The sequence below is a fragment of the Thamnophis sirtalis genome, unplaced genomic scaffold, assembly GCF_051295495.1.
Source record: "Thamnophis sirtalis isolate CommonGarterSnake01/CBP01778 unplaced genomic scaffold, rThaSir2_p1.2 scaffold_1, whole genome shotgun sequence".
Lineage (NCBI taxonomy): Eukaryota > Metazoa > Chordata > Lepidosauria > Squamata > Natricidae > Thamnophis > Thamnophis sirtalis.
The window spans coordinates 821,274-839,723 of record NW_028261381.1 but is presented as its reverse complement, the minus strand read 5'-3'; the positions used below and the strand labels follow the sequence as shown (position 1 = coordinate 839,723).

Genomic DNA, 18,450 nt, shown 5'->3' with positions numbered 1-18,450 from the left:
GTCCCCCCCCCATTATTAGTATCATCAATCTAATATACATATATACAAATTGTTATAATTATTTAACATCCATTAAGTCCAGCTATTATTACATCCCTTCAGCATAAAGCGCATTAAATTTGAAGTAAATTTATATTATGACATTTTATTACATTATCCTGAAATCATCCAGCGATATTACATCTTTATATTCTATTCTATATAGAATTGTTTATCTTTTATAAAAAGGCTTTTCAACATCATCTCCATGATTCTCACTTACAGTTTGTATAAGATTTCATATTATCAATCTAGTATATATAAATGCTTTGTTATCATTATTAATCATTTATTTGACTGTGACATCATTCTATTATTTTAGCGATAACATTCTCTAATAATTTTCAATTCCTATTAGTATCATCAATCTAATATGCCACATATGATAACACGTCCCCAGAGTCTGGCTACATTTCCAACAATTGGCGGAGATGCTTTTAAACATCTTTGCTAATCTTGCCAGTGGTAAATGCCACCTATAAAACATTTTATATAAATGTTACTTATATCTGTAAAACGTTTTCAATCTTATTCTTGCTTTTTTCTCTTGCCAAACATATTTCAAAATTATAGTATTTAATTCATCAAAATATTTCTTTTCTATTTTTATTGGGACCATTTGGGAACAGGAAGAGTAGCCTTGGCAAGATGTTCATTTTTATAGTTGCTATTCTCCCAGCAATTGATAGCTGCAAATTTTTCCATTTATCTAAGTCTGTTTTAATTTGTTGTAATGATCTTATATAATTATCTTCTTTAATTATAGCACATCTTGCTGTTAAGTATATTCCCAAGTATTTAACTTTTTTAACTATCTGTAGATCTAATTTCTTTGTCAGTGTTCTCTCCAGTTTTTCTGTGAGATTTTTAGCTAAGATTTTAGTTCTATCTTTGTTTATTTGCAATCCTGCAACTTTCCCATATTCTTCTATTATTCCCATTAATGTAGGGTCCATTTCCAGTGGTTCTTCTAAAATAAATGCTACGTCATCTGCAAATGCTTCTAATTTGCATTTTTCCCTTTTTATTTCCATACCTTTTATTTCTAAGTCTTGTCTAATATTTCTATTTAACACTTCCAATGTTAGTATAAATAGCAATGGGGACAATGGACATCCTTGTCTTGTGTCTTTTTTCCCAGTCCACCAGTAAAATAATCTTGCAGCTGTTCTTATCTCCAATCCATTCAAAAATATTTTCCACCTTTAAGGTCACAAGTTTATTTTCCAGTGTAATATCTTTTCTCACGGATAGATGTCACCCTGGCTCTATCTTTCTGCTTCCAGTTAATATAGTGAAAGCATAATTTTCCTTGTCAAGTATTTCATTTTTTCCATATATTCCAGCAAAAGAAAAAACATCTCCAGTATTTTGAATTGCTTTTCAGTTTATTTTAACTTCCAGTCTTGTCCTTTCTTTGCGATTTACTTTAAAAATCTCCCATTAAAGTTCTCATTCTTTTCTGGATTTTCCTTCTATCTCTTTAAATAGCAGCTCTCTGCTTCCTTTAGAGATGGGGGTAAACCCACTTCCTCTTATCTTTAAAGAGTCTTATTTCAAATAATCTCTTGATTTGGGCATAAATCTCCAAAGTAGAAATTAGGAGAGCACTTTAGGATGAGCCTGTCCATGACCTTCCTCCCCACCAGGATCTCTCTCAGCCAGGGATTTCTGGTACACCCCGACCCTCAGTGGCTCCAGTTGACTGCCTAGAGATTGAGCGGAGGGTCCTGAGTGAGGACAAGCTGTCCATGAGGGTCATCAGGACAGTCCAGGTATCAGGACAGTCTTTGACCAACCACATATGCGACACCACCGGGAGGGCCTTTTGCCGTTGGTGCTCAAGTGAGGATCTCGCACCCACAGAGGTTTCTATTCCTTGAGTCCTGGATTTTCTCCAGGAGGGACTTGATTGTAGACTGTCCCCTAATACTCTCAGGAGGCAGGTAGCAGCCCTGTCTTCTGTTTTGAAATGTGGCTCACTGGAATCTCTGGTCCATCATCCTCTGATCCAACAGTTCTTACAGGGTGCTTCCAACCTTAGACCCCTGGTCGTTCATAGATATCCAACTTGGGACTTGACCAAAGTACTGAACTTCCTCGCCGGGGCTCCCTTTGAACCCTTGAGGACTACCTGCCTCGCTACCTTACCTTTAAGGTGGCGTTCCTGGTGGTCTTCACATCGGCCAGGCAGGCAGGCAGCTTCAAGACCGCTCTGTGTTCCATTCATGGTGGTGTTGTGGCTGGACCCATCCTTCGTCCCGAAGGTAAACATATGGTTTCACAGAGCCCAGGAGCTTATGCTGCCCAACTTCTTCCCTCCATTGTCTGGAGCGGAAGTGGCACACGCTGGATAAAGGAATAAATAACAAGCTATAGTCTAATGTTCAAAAACAAATTTCAACTCAGTATAAAATTCTAGTCCCATCAAAAATAGATTATAAAAAGTGTTTAAGTTGTAATAGTTTGTATCCATGTCTGTATTTTTTAAATTGCATTATTCACACATAATTAAATAAGTGGAAGTAGGCAGTCAACTCCTGAAGTAATGCCAATGAATACACTTCCTGTTAGGCTAGTATATTGGGGTTTCTTTCACAATTCTAAAATCAGCGTCTAGATGTGAATTTTATGAATTTATGATCGTTCCAGACCTCTTCACCACTAAGAATGTTTTTATAACTGAGATTCAAAGATTTGCATTAAATGAGCTGTGTCAAAATCTGATGAGGAACCTTTGCACATGTTAAAAAAAAGGAGATATCCATCCCTTTCTATAATCTTTATATTATAATTTACTATTTAATTCATTTTAGTTTTTCTGCTTATTTAATTTAATTTAATTAACCACATTTATATGCCGCCCAATCCCGAAGGACTCCTAGACTAGATGTAAAATCTAGTCCCAAATTAATGTTAAGTTTATGTTCTTTCTTAAAAACACTAAGAACTGTTTTACTAAATAAGATCAAGAATTACTTAGTCCCATGATGGCAAACCTATGGCACCTGTGGCAAGCGGAGCCATATTTGCTGGCATGGCAGCTCTCAGCTCCGGCTCACATGCATGCACCAGCCGACTGATTTGGGGCCTTCTGGAGGGCCAGGGAAGGCTGTTTCCACCCTCCCCAGGTTTCAGGAAAGCCTCCAGAGCCTGGGGGGGAGGGTGAAAAACAGGCCCAGCGGCCCAACTGGAAGTTCGGGAAAGCCTCCGGAGCCTGGGGAGGGTGAAAGCTCCTCCCACACACAGGGATGTGTGTTTCGCGTGTGCATGCACAGGTGGTGGGTTGCACGTGAGTGTGCAGGTGGGGGTATGCGCACGCACACAATAGTGTGCACACACAATTTTGGCACACCTTTAGAAAAAGATTAGCCATCACTGACTTAGTCTAATACATTTTGCAGGATTTTCCAAACTGCAATGCACATTCCTGATTCTTCTTAGTGATCCATCAGCATACCAAAATATCTCCTTTATTCAAAGTGTATAGTTCTAGAATTCAATACAATTCAGTAAAAAAAATAGCCGGTTTGGTCTAGTGGTTATGGCACTGTGCTAGAAAGCAGGAGGCTTGTGAGTTTCTGGCCATGAAATCCAGCTTGGTGGCCTTGGGCCAGTCGCTGTCTCTTATCCCACCCCACAGGTTTGTTGTTCTGGAGAAAATAGGATGGAGAAGTATTGCTCTAGTTTGCCTCCTGGAATTATATGTAAAAATAAAGATGGGATGCCAACAAGCAATACAAGCATCTTGGCAATCTTCTGTGCAGCAGGAAGCCATGGACAATAAATATGTATTGTTCCAAAATATGTATTGGTCTTTACTTCCAATAAAATTACAGCGTGTCTATTTTTTTCTTTTATAACCTGCTACAGTATGCATTCTGTAGATATTTGATTGATTCCCTCCTATCCATGTTATTTCTTTTGACCTCTCAAAAATAATGACAGGTGGCAGTAGTTTCATTGTACTCAGTGTGTTAAGTTAAGGCGTGGAGGTCTGTTTTTTGAGGTAATCCCACTTACCGTGAGAAATGTAGTTCTGATTTATAGTAACCACTATTTAAAGTAACCACAATGAAGAAAAAGAGTTGGGGGTGTTCTATGGATTCCTGTTCGTGGTCTATGTACTCTTTATAACCAAGGAGAGTTGGGGGGAAAAAACCCTAAAGTTCAATTGCTTAATTTCAGGTATGAATTGATGCAGAGAGGTGTGCTTGAACCTAAAGATGTTGGATTTGTTCCAGATGCCTATACTTGCAATCAGCATTTGGAGAGGGAAAATATATATTTGAAGAAAGAAATGGAGAACTATAAATTTGCAGCTAAGTATGTTCTTCTTCTTGTTATTGGGTTACATTTTTTAGAGATTTGGATGACAAAAAATCTGGACATCAGATTGTAGAAGGTGATCAGTTCTGAATGGCAGTATTGATGTTTGCAAGTCTGGTAAGGAACCGGTCAAATAGCTGTTAATCCATCAGTATCCAGGATAATTTATTTCTGTAATGCTGCTCAATTAAAAAGGCTCTGAGTGGCTTTCAATAATGTCAAAGTGAACTACTTCGGGGAGAATTAAAAGGAAAAAAATAAACCTTAATCCCCCAAACAACAATTGCCTAATTCAGGGAGGGAAAGTGCCAGGCACTGACCTCTCCAGGGACTCCTGGAGCACCAGCTCTCTCTCAGCAGCTTTCCTGCCTGTCAGAAGGGTTGGTGCTGGCATGGCCCCAGGTGGAGTGGCCACTGTGAAAAGGTAGAGGCCCTTTTTCATCTTCACGACAACAGCCTCAAAGAGTATCTTCCCTTCTCCTTTTTATTGGTTGGCCAGAACCTACTGGGAGAAGCTACTTGTAATATTTATTACATTATTTATACCCTTTAAGGGGACATGGTGGCTCAGTGGCTAAGACACTGACCTTGTCGATCAGAAAGGTCAACAGTTTGGCAGTGTGAATCCCTAGCACTGTGTAAGCTCCCGTGACTTGTCCCAGCTTCTGCCAACCGAGCAGTTCGAAAGCACTTAAAAATGCAAGTAGAAAAATAGGGACCACCTTTGGTGGGAAGGGAACAGCGTTCCGTGCGCCTTCAGCATTGACTCATGCCAGCCACATGACCACGGAGACGTCTTGCACTGGCTCTTTTGCTTTGAAATGGAGATGAGCACCGCCCCCTAGAGTCGGGAACGACTAGCACATATGTGCAAGGGGAACCTTTACCTTATACCCTTTATCAGTATTGTTGAAACAAAGATAAGAGAACTGGTAAGATCTTTTTCTTCTGTTTCATCGTTTGCAGGGAAACAGAAGGTCACGAAAGAAATGCCATGGAGAACCGACCTGGGGCGATGGTACGCATGCCAGCAGAGAGGGCCTTGCAGGTCACCTCTGGCACGTGTGCCATCACAGATCTAGAACATACCATTCCACCTACGGTTGACAAAAAGGAACGAGGGATGCAAACAACCGGTTAAATGAAACCAGGACAGGCAATAGAGCTAGATCAAGTGCTAATGTGCTTCTTTTATGGGAGATTTTAAGAATAGCTTTCTGAGACAGGAAGGCTAGTCCTCATGATAGATGCCTTCCTTCCCTAAAGAATAGAAATTTGTTTACAAATCATGTTTTTTGTTTCCATGCAGCAAAGCTAAAGATGCGCTGCTAAAAATGCAGAGAGAGCGTGACTTCCATAGAATGCATCATAAGAGGGTAGTCCAGGAAAAGAACAGACTCATTAATGACATTAAAAGGTACGCAAATACAAGCATATTTGATACATATTCAATTAATCAATTTATTACAGTCTTAGACCAGAGGCCAGATATTAATTGCAACTGATGCTTTTTGCATATAGTTTCCTGACTGATACAATTTATATAATAGATCTATATGGAATACTCCTCAACTTCAAGATCATTCTCTTGCTGAGGCATACCTGGCAATCTTTTATCTATGCTGATCAATAAGTGGATGGTGCAAGCTTTTTTCCATGTTGAAGGAAATTCTCGATGCTTTGAATCTCATTCAATACCTGAGCTAACAATTTAATTAAAATTTATGGAAAAGTTGTGCAATTTATTCCATATGATGCTGTATGTCCTGGAACTTTGTTCTGTTTCTATTTCTTAAAAATTATATCTTTATTAAGACTTATTTTTTGTTGATCTATAAGCTTTATAAATAATATTGTATTCAAATGCTGTTTAGTCTTTTCAGCACCAGATGTTGTTCACTATGATCTTTAATAGTATATAACAAATTGCTTCATCATGTACGTTGTAGAAACTTGTCTGCTCCATCCCAAATCAAGGCAACAGTCACTTTGTTTTGCTCCTTTTGCATTGGAAAGGCAACAATTATCTGACATTGCCTTTTTCAAAACATTTCTGTTTCCCAAAATTCAACTTCTCATGGATTTCATTTACTTCCATTTTGCTTCTTGCATCTCGGACCTGGATTTCAGTTTTGTGATTTGTGAACTTCAACTTGTTTTTTGACTTCTAAATGGTGGTTGACTTAATGGACTTGCTCCATGGGATTTTGTGCTAGGTCCTGGGGAATATTATTCAAGGCTGGCGAAGCCTCAGTAAAGATTTCAAACCCACGTGGTATGTACATATGCGAGCAGGATAGGACACTCCGAAATATCTTGATCTTAAGTCCTCTCAAATAATGCCACAAACATATGATTTCTTTTCATTTTTTGTATCAGCTCACAAAATTACCAACATGTAAACCTCATATGAAAAAGTTATACGATCTGTTCTTCTGGTCTATTATTCCCATGCCCCTTTTTTATTATTTAAACATCAGCCAGCTTCGTTTGTCAATTCAGTTTACTTTGTTCCATAGCTTTCTTACAGCCTGTGATTTTTAAATCCACATTTAAAGTCAATTTCATCCTTGTCAATTGAAACTTATTTCTTTTCCATAGTAATATCTAGTCTTTCAATAATGTCAGAAATCTTTTAAAGTATTTTCTGAATCATTTTGCACACATTTCCATGTAAATATCCAGTTTCTCATCAGAAGAGAATTATGTTTAATTTCAAACATTTATTCAAAATATATCTGACCCCTTAGTCCATGTTTAACTTTCTAAAAGCAAATTCTAAACACCAATTTTATTGCATTCCAAAAAATAATATTTTTCCAAATCATATTTAAAACTTTTATTGAGCCACTGATTACTGTAGAAACCTGCCAACCTGAAGGGTAAGAAACAAGGATCAAACTTTTTCTGCTTGAAAGGCTGCATTAGCATTGAACTTAGATGGTATCCTGCAACTTCTAGCCATTCAAGTCATAAGCTGATTGTGAAACAGTTACTGCAGCAGCTGTCTGGAAGTACATATGGGTTGTCCTTTTCCTGGAGAGATTTCACTGGCTGGGATCCAGCATCCATGATCTCCACTGTAAAGCCCAGCCCTTATTGGCAGGACATCTACTGTAGCTTGCTAGGATGCTCACCATCACATTATTGACCAAAATAAATAAATAAATCAACCTCTTGCAATGAAATTGAATACTGAATATATATTTTTTTCTTCTTATATTTGGTTACTATTCTATAAAGAGTTTCTTGTCTATAGGCTAAAGACCCACTATGCAATGTATGAGCCCATGTTAAAACAGCTGAACGAAAAGTATGAGATTCTGCTAAGAGAGAAAATGCTTACAAGTTTGGAACGAGATAAAGCTGTCGGGCAGGTAAAGCTTACAGCAATTTTAACTTACATTTTTATGGCAACCATATAAAATGTTATATTATTTAATGTATTGTTTTAGGTAAAGTTTTATTCTGTGCCATTCCTCAGAATTCAAGGTGGGTCAAATGCACATCGAAGAGTTTGTTTGTTGAACCTGACATTAAGTACACCAAGAAGAAGACTTTCTTTCTTTTAAATAGTGCCGTTTTCTCTTTCTCTAAAAACAGTGTGACTTGGGGAAGGAGAGAGAGCCAGTTGAAATACACTAAGGGCCTTTTGTTTACAATTGTAGCCTCCTAAGCCTTTATTTCCTAGTGCGAAATGAAATTATAATAATTTGACATTTTAAAGCAGAATTCTCATTAAAGGTAACAGTAATAACCAATTATTTCTTCCTATGTGTATAGAATATACACATTTCTTTTCATATCTTAGTCCTTAGCATCACAACATTCATAGTTGTCAACCTGTATTATTATAGATAGTGTGCTTATGTGTGTGTGTGTGTGTATATATATATGAAAACACATGGCAATTATGGGTTGTTCGTAGGTTACATATTGTTTCCTATTACCACAGTTACACTATGTTTAAAACATGCCACTCAAATCCATAAATCCAGAGAAAAGTTGCTGTTAATTATCATTCTTTTCACTGAGGCTCTTCTGTCATTCTTTTCCATTCCTTCCACTGAGGCTTCAGGAAGTTTTGATGATGTGAATGAAGAATTCTATTCTTGAATTAAAATATTTTGCAACTAATTATGCTCTATTGTAAGCAGAATATTATTTTAAACATTGAAGCAGGATTCAGTTTTCTTTATTATGGTTTGATTGAGGTAGAAACTAATTGAAATAAATTGAAATATGTTAGGCATATGTAGCATCATTTTGAGATATGATGTGGAGGAAGGAATGGGGACATTAATATAATAGTACAGAATCATAAAGTTGGAAATGACTGTTTAGTCTGTCAAGGCCAAAGCTCTCTTCAGTCCAGGAATCTAATTAAAGCATCCTAGACAAGTGGTTACCGTATTTTTCAGAGTATAAGACGTACCTTTTCCCCTCAAAAAAGAGGCTGAAAATCTGGGTGCATCTTATACACTGAATACAGCAATTTTTTTTGCCTTCCAGAACCCCACCCCCTTCACCAAAATGGCCGTGCATAGCCTTTAGGAGTCTTCCAGAGTGCTCCTGGAGGCTGGGGAGGGCAGAAATGAGTGAGAACTGGGCCATTTTTTGCTCAATTTTGCCTGCTTCCCAGCCCCCAGGAGCACTCTGTAAGCCCCCTAAAGGATATGCATGCCCTTTTTTTGATAACAAAAGGGCCATTTTTCGCAAAAAAACGGGCCATTTCTGGGATGTCTGCAGAGTGGAAATTTTTTTTAAAAAAAATTTGCCTCTTCAAAATCTGAAAAATACGGTAATTATATTCTGCTTCAGTACATTCAGTGAATGGGAGCCCCTCATAACACTGAGTAATTATTTATTGTTTCTAATATCCAGTCAGAAACGGCTATCTTATAAACTGACTATTCCATGTTGCATCCCTGGCACAAATGGAGCTGTGCACATGCCTGCAGATGGCCCAGCCACTCACATGGAACCATCCCCTCTCCTTCCCCCCAAACGCCAGTCTGGAAAGGTTGGGGAGCACTGACCTAGAGGAGGGGATTTACTGGACAATCACTTGTCTGGAATGGAATCAGGACTCCTGCCTTGGGCAGACGGGTTGGACTAGGTGCTCCCAAGGGACCTTCCAGCCTATGATTCTATTTCTATTCAGTCACGTATGCAATTCTCCAGTTTCCTTAGAAGTAATACAAAAGAATTCAGTCACTATTACCTGGTTCCCTCAGTATATCCTAAGATGCAGTTCAAATGATTCTGCAAGTTAACATTTCAACTCTTTTCAAGGATGTCCTTAAACTCTTTAAAAGATGTCACACAGAAGATGCTCTTTATAATCTGAAAATTATGATACGGAGTATAGAATAATATATAGAATAAACCAACAAAGATGTTTTGACTAAGTGTTAGAAGAAGCTTTTAACAGAATAGTTTGACAATGGAGCCAATTACAGATGGAGGAGATGATCTCCTGTTTGCTGAATATTCAACAAAGGCTGGACAACCATCTATTGTTAATGCTTTAAACTGGATTCCTGCATTGATCAAAGGATTGTATTTAATGACTAAACAGCTCCTTCGAACTCTACAATTTTGTAATTGTTTTTCCAATGCTGATCAGACGTAGCTCCTTTGCAGTTGAGATTGGGCAGACAGAAACAATTTCTGTTCAATAAAGACAGGTCTCCAAGATGCTCAGATGCATAAGCAAGGCAAAGTGGAAAGAATTATAGGTTCCATTATGGCTTTTTGATTCCAGGAAGATTATCATATTTAACCACTATGCATTTTAGGGTTTGGTTCAAGATGCAGGTTTGAATGACAAATTCTTCTTGCATGAAAGGTGATGAGGAGAGGCAGGAATTGTTATCATTTCTTCTTTTCTATGCCACCGGACTATTTTTCATCTTGATTGATTTTCTGAAGTATTAAGATATATGTAATCTGATATACCGTATTTTTCAGAGTATAAAATGCTCTGAAGTATAAGACATGCCTAGCTTTTGGAGAGGAAAATGGGGGGGGGAATCTGCCTCTGCCTCCCAGCAATTTTCCTCCTTGCAGCAAACAGCAAACAGTACAGAAGATATACACTGTTTGTGGCGTTACATTTCAGACTATATTTGTACAGATGCTGTTAAAATTGATGTGGCTTTCTGGAAATATAGTTATTCTCTGCTATTTAAAAGGAGATACAATAGCCCTGGGTCTCTTCAGATCAAGCGTTTATTTTGTTATGTTGTCTAGAACAATAATAAGCAGTCTTTAAAAAATAAGTCTAACAATTTGAACATTCTATAGGCATTTGTAGTTATTGACTTACCTCCTTGCAGCCTGTTTCAGTTTAACCTGATTAGAAGAAGAAAAAAATCTGCCTCCCAGCAATTTACCTCCTTGCAGCAAACAGCAAGTTTCACTTTTAATTTCAGTTTCAGTCCTGGGCCTCTCGATGATCAGCTTCTTTCAGGCTGCAGGGATTGCCATAGCCTATTGAGCTCTCCGCAAGCCCCATTTTTCCATTTGCTGAAAGGAGGTCAATTGCTGGGAGGCAGAGGTCAAAGGGTGGGGGCCAGTGGGTGGGCGGGGCTACATTCGGTGCATAAGATGTACCCAAATTTTCACCCTCTTTTAGGGGTAAAAAAAGGTGCATCTTATACTCCGAAAAATATGTTAAATAGTATTCTGAGATTCTCAACTATATTGAAATATTTTATACTTAGTGTCATATATTATTTCTGATTTCCTAAAGATTCTTGACAGATTTTTCTTTCATTGTTCAGATTACTGGCTTGCAAGCGACTTTACAAAGCTTGGAATCCAGAAACAACCTTCACATTCCCGTGATGAAAGGTAAATATTTAGCTATGAACCAAAAGTAAAAGCTTAGGAGATAATGTTTGCATCTCATGGTATTATGCACATTTCTAGAAATTTAATATTTATCTACATATTAAATTTATACACTTCAAATAATCTACAACGCACACAGACTTAAATTGTCTAAAACTAATGCTGTTTTATACTAAGTTATGCAGAAAATCTCAATGAATAAGCTAAGGGCATTGGGATCCCCAGCATCTCCTGTATGCCTACATTTTTTTTGAGAAAAGAAAAAGTATTTGTTAAGAGCTGTGCATGATAAGAGACTCCTGAACTCTATATCAGTGTTTCTCAACCTTGGCAACTTGAAGATGTCCGGACTTCAACTCCCAGAATTCCCCAGCCAGCATTCGCTGGCTGGGGAATTCTGGGAGTTGAAGTCCAGACATCTTCAAGTTGCCAAGGTTGAGAAACACTGCTCTATATCCATTAGGTTGGACTATCACCCAATACCTCTTGTTTCAGATCTGTTAAGTTACCTTCAGAAGATATTGTGTTTTTGTTATATTGGTCTTAAGAAGAATGGATCTGAATAAGAGACATCCATAAATATTTAATAGCTTTTGACATCCACAGTAATACCCTATGGATTGGTCAATTACTCTGAGATTTTCTCCAGATTTCCAATATTTTAGATAAATGTATAGCTGTACTAGGATGCCATTGTGCCTTTTTTCAGTAGATACATCCTTACATGAAATTCACTTCAGAAATGTATTAATTCCCCCCCCCCCTGCATGTTTCCCAGTCCTTTTTTGCTAAGTTGTAAAAATGTAACCATTTGTATTATTTGGATTATTGGATTTCTGCAGAATAAGTACAGATGAATCCTGCTAAAGTGCAGTATGTTTTCACATGACAAACATCTTAAATGTGAAAACTCTACATTGTTTGGAGAACCTTGCATTTTTAAATAAAAGATTCATCCCTAATTTTCCAATATGCGCAAGACAGCTGAGTAAACTTCTGATAAAAGGAACCAATTTTAAAGATTCGCGGAAGAGCAAGCCATCTTTCAGGGTTTGAAGGATTTCTTTTAATCTCAGCTGCCATTTAGTCACCTGGATTCCAGTTGCCTCTTTGTTTCTCATCCAGCTCCAATCACTAGTACACCTCGATGCCTCCCACAGTTACGACTGTTGAGCCAGGCACCATCTATTCTGAACCTACTACACATTTGGTTTTTTCTATCTAAGTCCAGGACCTTTTTCCACCGCTGAACTGTATCTTGATGGATGGGACCAATGCACAAGTTTGTCAAGAACCTTCTAAATCTTGAGTCTGTCTTCCTGTCCCAACTAAAATAATAATAATGGGAGACTTTATCTGCTAGATTTTGATTAATTTAGTCACTCACCTTCTGAGGGATACCACCTGGGGGCATTTGGTGGCTTGTTGTCACTAGAGCATATTCAGAGAAATTGTTTGATCCCATTCTTGCCATGAAGTACATTCACTACCTTCTGCTGTTACTTTAGGACAACGGAGCTGAAAGGAGACCCATAATGTGACCCATTCATCGTATAGGGGAGTAAAGATAGAAGAATTGAAGGATGTTTGTTTAATGCACTAGCTCAGTGACGGCTAACCTTTTCAGTGCCAAAATAGGAGCGTGCAATCCAAAATGCCAGATCCTAACCCCTTCACCAGGGCAACCTTCACTGACCTGCTTTCCGGCTCCATTCTCTGCTGCCATGTGCAAGGCAACGGAAGAAGTTTGTGGAACTAAAAAAAAAGTAAAGTAAAACTTTTTTACCTTCCAACTTTTCACAAAGAAAAAAAAAGTTCTTGCAAAGTTGGAAGGTCTTATTGCACATTTTTTTTACCAATAGCCCCACAGACTTCTTTGGTTGCCCTGCAGACGGCGGCGGAGGATGGAGCTGGAAAGCAGGTTAGGGAAGGGAAGCTTTGGGGAAGCGAGGGGAGTTGGGCGGGAGTTGTAAAACAGGTGGCAAGGTAGACCCCCCCAAGCAACCGATGGTGGAACGCAAGTGGTGGCGGGAGGCACTCTGCTGGCCATCACCACTGGGTGAGACGTGGAAGGGGCTGCTCCAGCCACCACCCCACTCTGCCAGCATCAGGGCTCTGCAGGCCGGGCGGCCAAGGATACTGTTGGGGCTTCATCCTCCACCCCCCCACACTGCCTTGCTTTGTGGCCATAGCACTGATGCACCACTCAGCCTTCTGCTCTGTTGCGACGACAAGCTTGGAGAAGAAACTTCATCCTCCATCCCCCGATCACCTCATTTTGTCCTCCCTCCACCTCACTTAGTGGCCATGACACCAGTGCAACACTCAGCTTCCTTTGTTGCGGCAGCAAGTAAGGAGAAGCTTCATCCTCCAGCCTTGTTTCATCCTCCATCCCCCCGCCTCATTTTGACCTCCACCCCACACTTTGTTTTGTCCTCCACCAATCCACCCCTGCCTCATTTCATCCTCTATCCCACTGCCTCATGTCGGCAGCAGCCAGGCAGAATGGGCTTGTGGCCGGCTGCACAGGCTCTTAAGTAGGCCTTGCTCTAGGGGTAGGGTTTATATTCGGTGCAGCCATGAACATTGAGCTAGGTCCTATTTTGGGGTAGGTCCTATTTTAGGGAGACAATATTAATCTTTACTAAGGTAAAAGAGTGTCTCTTTAGCTACAGCCTGTTATTTCTTTTTGAAGTTCTACACCATTTTGGGAATTTTTTTTAGTTAAACAACAAAGAAGATGGCTACTAAAGCAAGCTAAAATAATGAAGAATGGTATCTTTTTTAAAAAAATAGATGGAGAAATATAAGGGCAGAAAGTTGTGCTTCTAGTTTATTATTTTTAGTAATTAGTAGCTTGGTCTGCTTTGCTGTATGTGGCTAAACTACAATTTTCCAATTTTTATGATTCCTGATTGGTCAGCAATTCTTAAGTGACTTACAAAAAAGCTGTTTTGACTAAAGAAAGAGTTAATAAGATGGAGGAACAAAATATTACACATTTAACTGAAAAATCTTTAAATAAAATCCATCAGTTCATACAACAACTATGCTCCAAGGATGTTAAAAACTATTCAAACTACTTCAAAGATGCAAATATGTGTAGTAAATTACCAAACCACTGAATCAATTTCACAAGGAAGTGACAAGGCAGAGGAGTCAACTGTAATTCTGGAATATAAACCTAACATAAATTTTTATTATGAGGGTTTAAATAGAAGCTTCCCAACACAAATGAAAGAAGAGCTCCAAGGAAATTTGCAACTTTTAAAAGGACAACTTTGGGACTTTTTCCTCATGGATATTAACAAGGTTGAGAAATGCTTGGGAAAAACAGAGCTTATGACAAACATTCCCAAGAAGAAAAATATTTTATTCCATGAAGACAAGCTGGAAAAAGTGACTTAAAATGAATGAGTCAATTGGGATTAGGATTTGTAATTGAAAGAATAATTTAATTTTAAGTTTGAAAATGTATTTTTTTCCTTTTATATATATTGTTTAAGTAATTCCTAAAGTTTGTAAACTATTATTGAAAGTGTATTTGAAAATATCTATGTTAAGATATGGTTAAAGAAAAAGATGTATTAGTCTAAGGAAAATCTAAAACTTTAAAAATAATGTATACAAGAAGAAAAAAAATTGTTCTATGAGGGTTAACTTGGAGGAATGATCTAAATTTAATTGGAGTTAGTTGGTATTTTATTGCTCTGAAAATGAACTTTAAAGTGTGTATGCTAAGAGAAAGTCAAAAAAGGTTTTTTCAATTTTGGAAATGTTTTTAAAGAAAGCTTGGTGTTTTAAAATGGATGAGGAAAATATTTTTTTCTTTTAAGGTTAAATCTGAAAGAATACAGTAAATTTTGTTAATATAAATGGTGATAGTTTATAAATATTATTAAGTGCAAATAGAAATACATTATTTCAACAGCAAGGAAGATAAAGCTGTAATGGTTAGATTGATGGTTCTTTTCAAAGAGGATTTATTTATTTATTTTATTTGGATATCACTTCTGGATTTTGTGCTTTTGAGGGAAAAAAAATGAAACTTTGACTTTGGTTTTGCTAATTAAATAGATTGGTTGTTATAGAAATGGCTAGTTATATACCAATGTATAAAAGTAAAAAGTTGAGGTTGTGATGTTTCTGTGTTGAACTGTGCCAAAAAGAGTCGGAAGTCAACGCCTTTTCCTTTCTTCCCTCGTACCTCATATTTCCCCCCCCCTTCCTTTTTCCTTCCCTTAATTTCCTACTTTTTATTTTTCTTTGCATTTTATACATTGATAAAACAATAAAAGTTATATATAAAAAAGAAATTAAAGCCCAACCTACCAAAAACAGACTAGAAGTAAAAATTAAAATAAGCAAGAGAATAGTAAGAGAATACCTGTCTGATGCTGATGAATATAAATCATCGGAAACTGATGGATTACATCCAAGAGTTCTGAAGGAGCTGGCAGATGTTATCTCAGAACCATTGTACCATATCTTTAAAAAAAAATCCAGGAACACTTGTGTACTACCAGAGCATTGGAAAAAAGCTGATGTGGTTCCCATCTTCAAAAAAAAAGGGGGGGGGCAGACCCAGGAAACTATAGACCAGTCAGCTAGCATCAATACCTGGGAAGATATTGGAAAAGATAATAAAGAAACACATCTGCCAGAATGCTAGAAATGAGTAAAGTAATAACTAGCAGTCAGCACAGGTTTGTTAAAAACAATTCATGCCAAGCCAGTCTTATTACATTCTTTGACAGTTACTAAATTAGTAGTCTAACAAAATGCTGTGGACACAGTATACTTAGACTTCAACAAGGCATTTGACAAAGTAGACCACAACTTACTTCTTGGTAAGCTAGAAAAATGTGGGGCAGACAGCAACACCCCCAGATGGATTTGTAACTAGCTGACAAACCATATTCAACGAGTTGTCCTTAACAGTACTACGTGTACATGGAGGGAAGTAATCAGTGGGGTACCACAAAGTTCTGTCTTGGGGCCAATGCTCTTCTATATCTTCATAAATGATAGTTTACCATTCTGGGAATAAAACAATGTTCTGTCTAAATGGGCAGTATAAAAAGAAGTTCTTAAGTCATTGAAATAATGTTCTTTCTGTAATCAATTGTGCCTTGCAGTGGGTCATTGGTGTGATAGAGAGGCTGGATTAGTGGGACCTTCCCAAAGAGCCCTTAGAGAAGCCAAGGAACAGAAAGTGCATTCTGCTGTTAATGCACGCGATTCAACCAAAGACCCAGCAAAACAGATGAGCAAGAAATATCCAAAGGTATGCATGTTCTTATTTATATATTTATTTTAGAAGTTTATGAGGCTATCCAATGAGTCCTGACAGGACATAATAAATACAATCCAGTACAATTAAAGTATAAAAATCCCACCAAACACCATAAAAAGTAGCCATTAAATTATAACCTAATGCATAGGATTCACCCACCCACTATAACCCAAAGCCTAAGAAAAGAGGAAGTTTTCAGAGCTCTTTTAAACAATCGGAGCCAGATATATCAGGAGTGGTGGTGGTAGTGGTGTTCCAGTAATAGATTTAGAATTTTAGCTAGTATTATTTACAATAGTAGAATCACAGTCCTAGAATTGGAATGAGTCATTTAGGCTACTGCATGATTACTGGCTGCAACTGCCCATACAGATAAGTGTGGAATTACTAAAGAAGTAGTTTAAATATCCACAAATATTATCCTAATAGGATTAACCACCTTTGAAGCTCTAACAGGACCAAGAGGGGAGCACTCCGTCCATCTGAGATCAGATATATACAATCCAAGCATTATTTATATAAAAAAACCCTGTTGGACAAGGGAGAGCTTCTTCTGCATGAGGGGTGTCGAACTCATGGCATCATGGCATCATCATGTGACATATCGGGACTCCCCCCCCCCCCCACTGGGTATGGCCAGTGCATGACACATCTGGCCTGGGAGTTTGAGAGCCCTATCCTACATCTTTTGAAATAAGCAGCATAAAGTTTAAAGAAACACCAACAGTTTCCCTGATCAAGCTGCTTATATACCTCCTAGTGCCTAAAGAAACAAGGAAGAACATGGATCTTCTACATGGAGAATCCTATTTTGCTCATTACAATGAATTGTATACAATAGGAAAATATTTTTATTATTATTATTGAATGTAATTCAGTTGTTTGTTTGTTTGTTTGTTTGTTTATTATATTTATATGCTGCCCTTTTCCCCCGAAGGGGACTCAGGGCGGCTCACAACTCAAACCAAGGAAGGGGGATACAGACAAAAAAATTAAAAAAACGACACATAACAATGCATAATTTAAAACACACAACAGTCATACCATTCGAGATGGGGGCAACAGCTCTTTAGCCCCAGGCCTGTCGGAACAGCCAGGTTTTAAGGGCTTTGCGGAAGGCCTGGAGGGTGGTGAGGGTTCGAATCTCCACAGGGAGTTCGTTCCAGAGGGTCGGAGCAGCCACAGAGAAGGCTCTCCTCCGGGTAGTCGCCAGTCGACATTGGCCGGCGGATGGAATTCGGAGGAGGCCTAATGTGTGGGATCTAATCGGTCTAGTGGAGGTAATTGGTAGCAGACAGTCTCTCAAGTACCCAGGTCCAATACCATGAAGGGCTTTATAAGTGACGACTAGTGCCTTGAAGCGTATCCGGAGACCAGTGAGAAGCCAGTGCAGCTCGCGGAGGATAGGTGTTACGTGGGTGAACCGAGGTGCACCCACGATCGCTCGCGCGGCTGCATTCTGGACAAGCTGGAGTCTCCGAATGCTCTTCAAGGGCTGCCCCATGTAGAGCACGTTGCAATAGTCCCGTTCAACATTAGGCACACTAGTTTGTAACACAATTTCAGATAGTGTGCATATTTTAATAATTCTCTGTTAAACGGTCTATGGCAAAGGTGTCAAACTGGATTTCTTCGAGGGCCGGATCAGCATTGTAGTTCTCCGCAGGCCGGCTGGGAGGGGAGACAGGATGGATGCTTCCTGCAGCACTTTATTTTTATTTGATTTTTATTTTTTAGAAGTTTATTTGTATGCCGCCCTTTTCCCTGGGGGGGACTCAGGGCAGCTCACAACCCAAAAGGGAGGGGGAGACAAACTTTTAACATATAAGACAATACATAATTAAAAACACAACATTCATACCATTCGGGCGGGTTACAGTCTTAGCCCCAGGCCTGACGGGATAGCCAGATTCTGAGGGCTGTGCGGA

General features: G+C 38.5%; 1 protein-coding gene across 2 annotated transcripts in view; it reads left to right on the top strand.

The window, feature by feature from the left end:
* Positions 1-18,450, top strand: part of SPAG16 (sperm associated antigen 16) — a 111,369-nt gene that overhangs the window by 12,520 nt on the left and 80,399 nt on the right. For both annotated transcript variants that reach the window (XM_087706286.1, XM_087706292.1), the window contains exons 5-9: positions 4,228-4,365; positions 5,678-5,785; positions 7,628-7,745; positions 11,157-11,226; positions 16,365-16,513. In XM_087706286.1, coding sequence (XP_087562412.1) covers positions 4,228-4,365; positions 5,678-5,785; positions 7,628-7,745; positions 11,157-11,226; positions 16,365-16,513 — 583 coding nt within the window. The remainder of the gene's footprint in view (positions 1-4,227; positions 4,366-5,677; positions 5,786-7,627; positions 7,746-11,156; positions 11,227-16,364; positions 16,514-18,450) is intronic.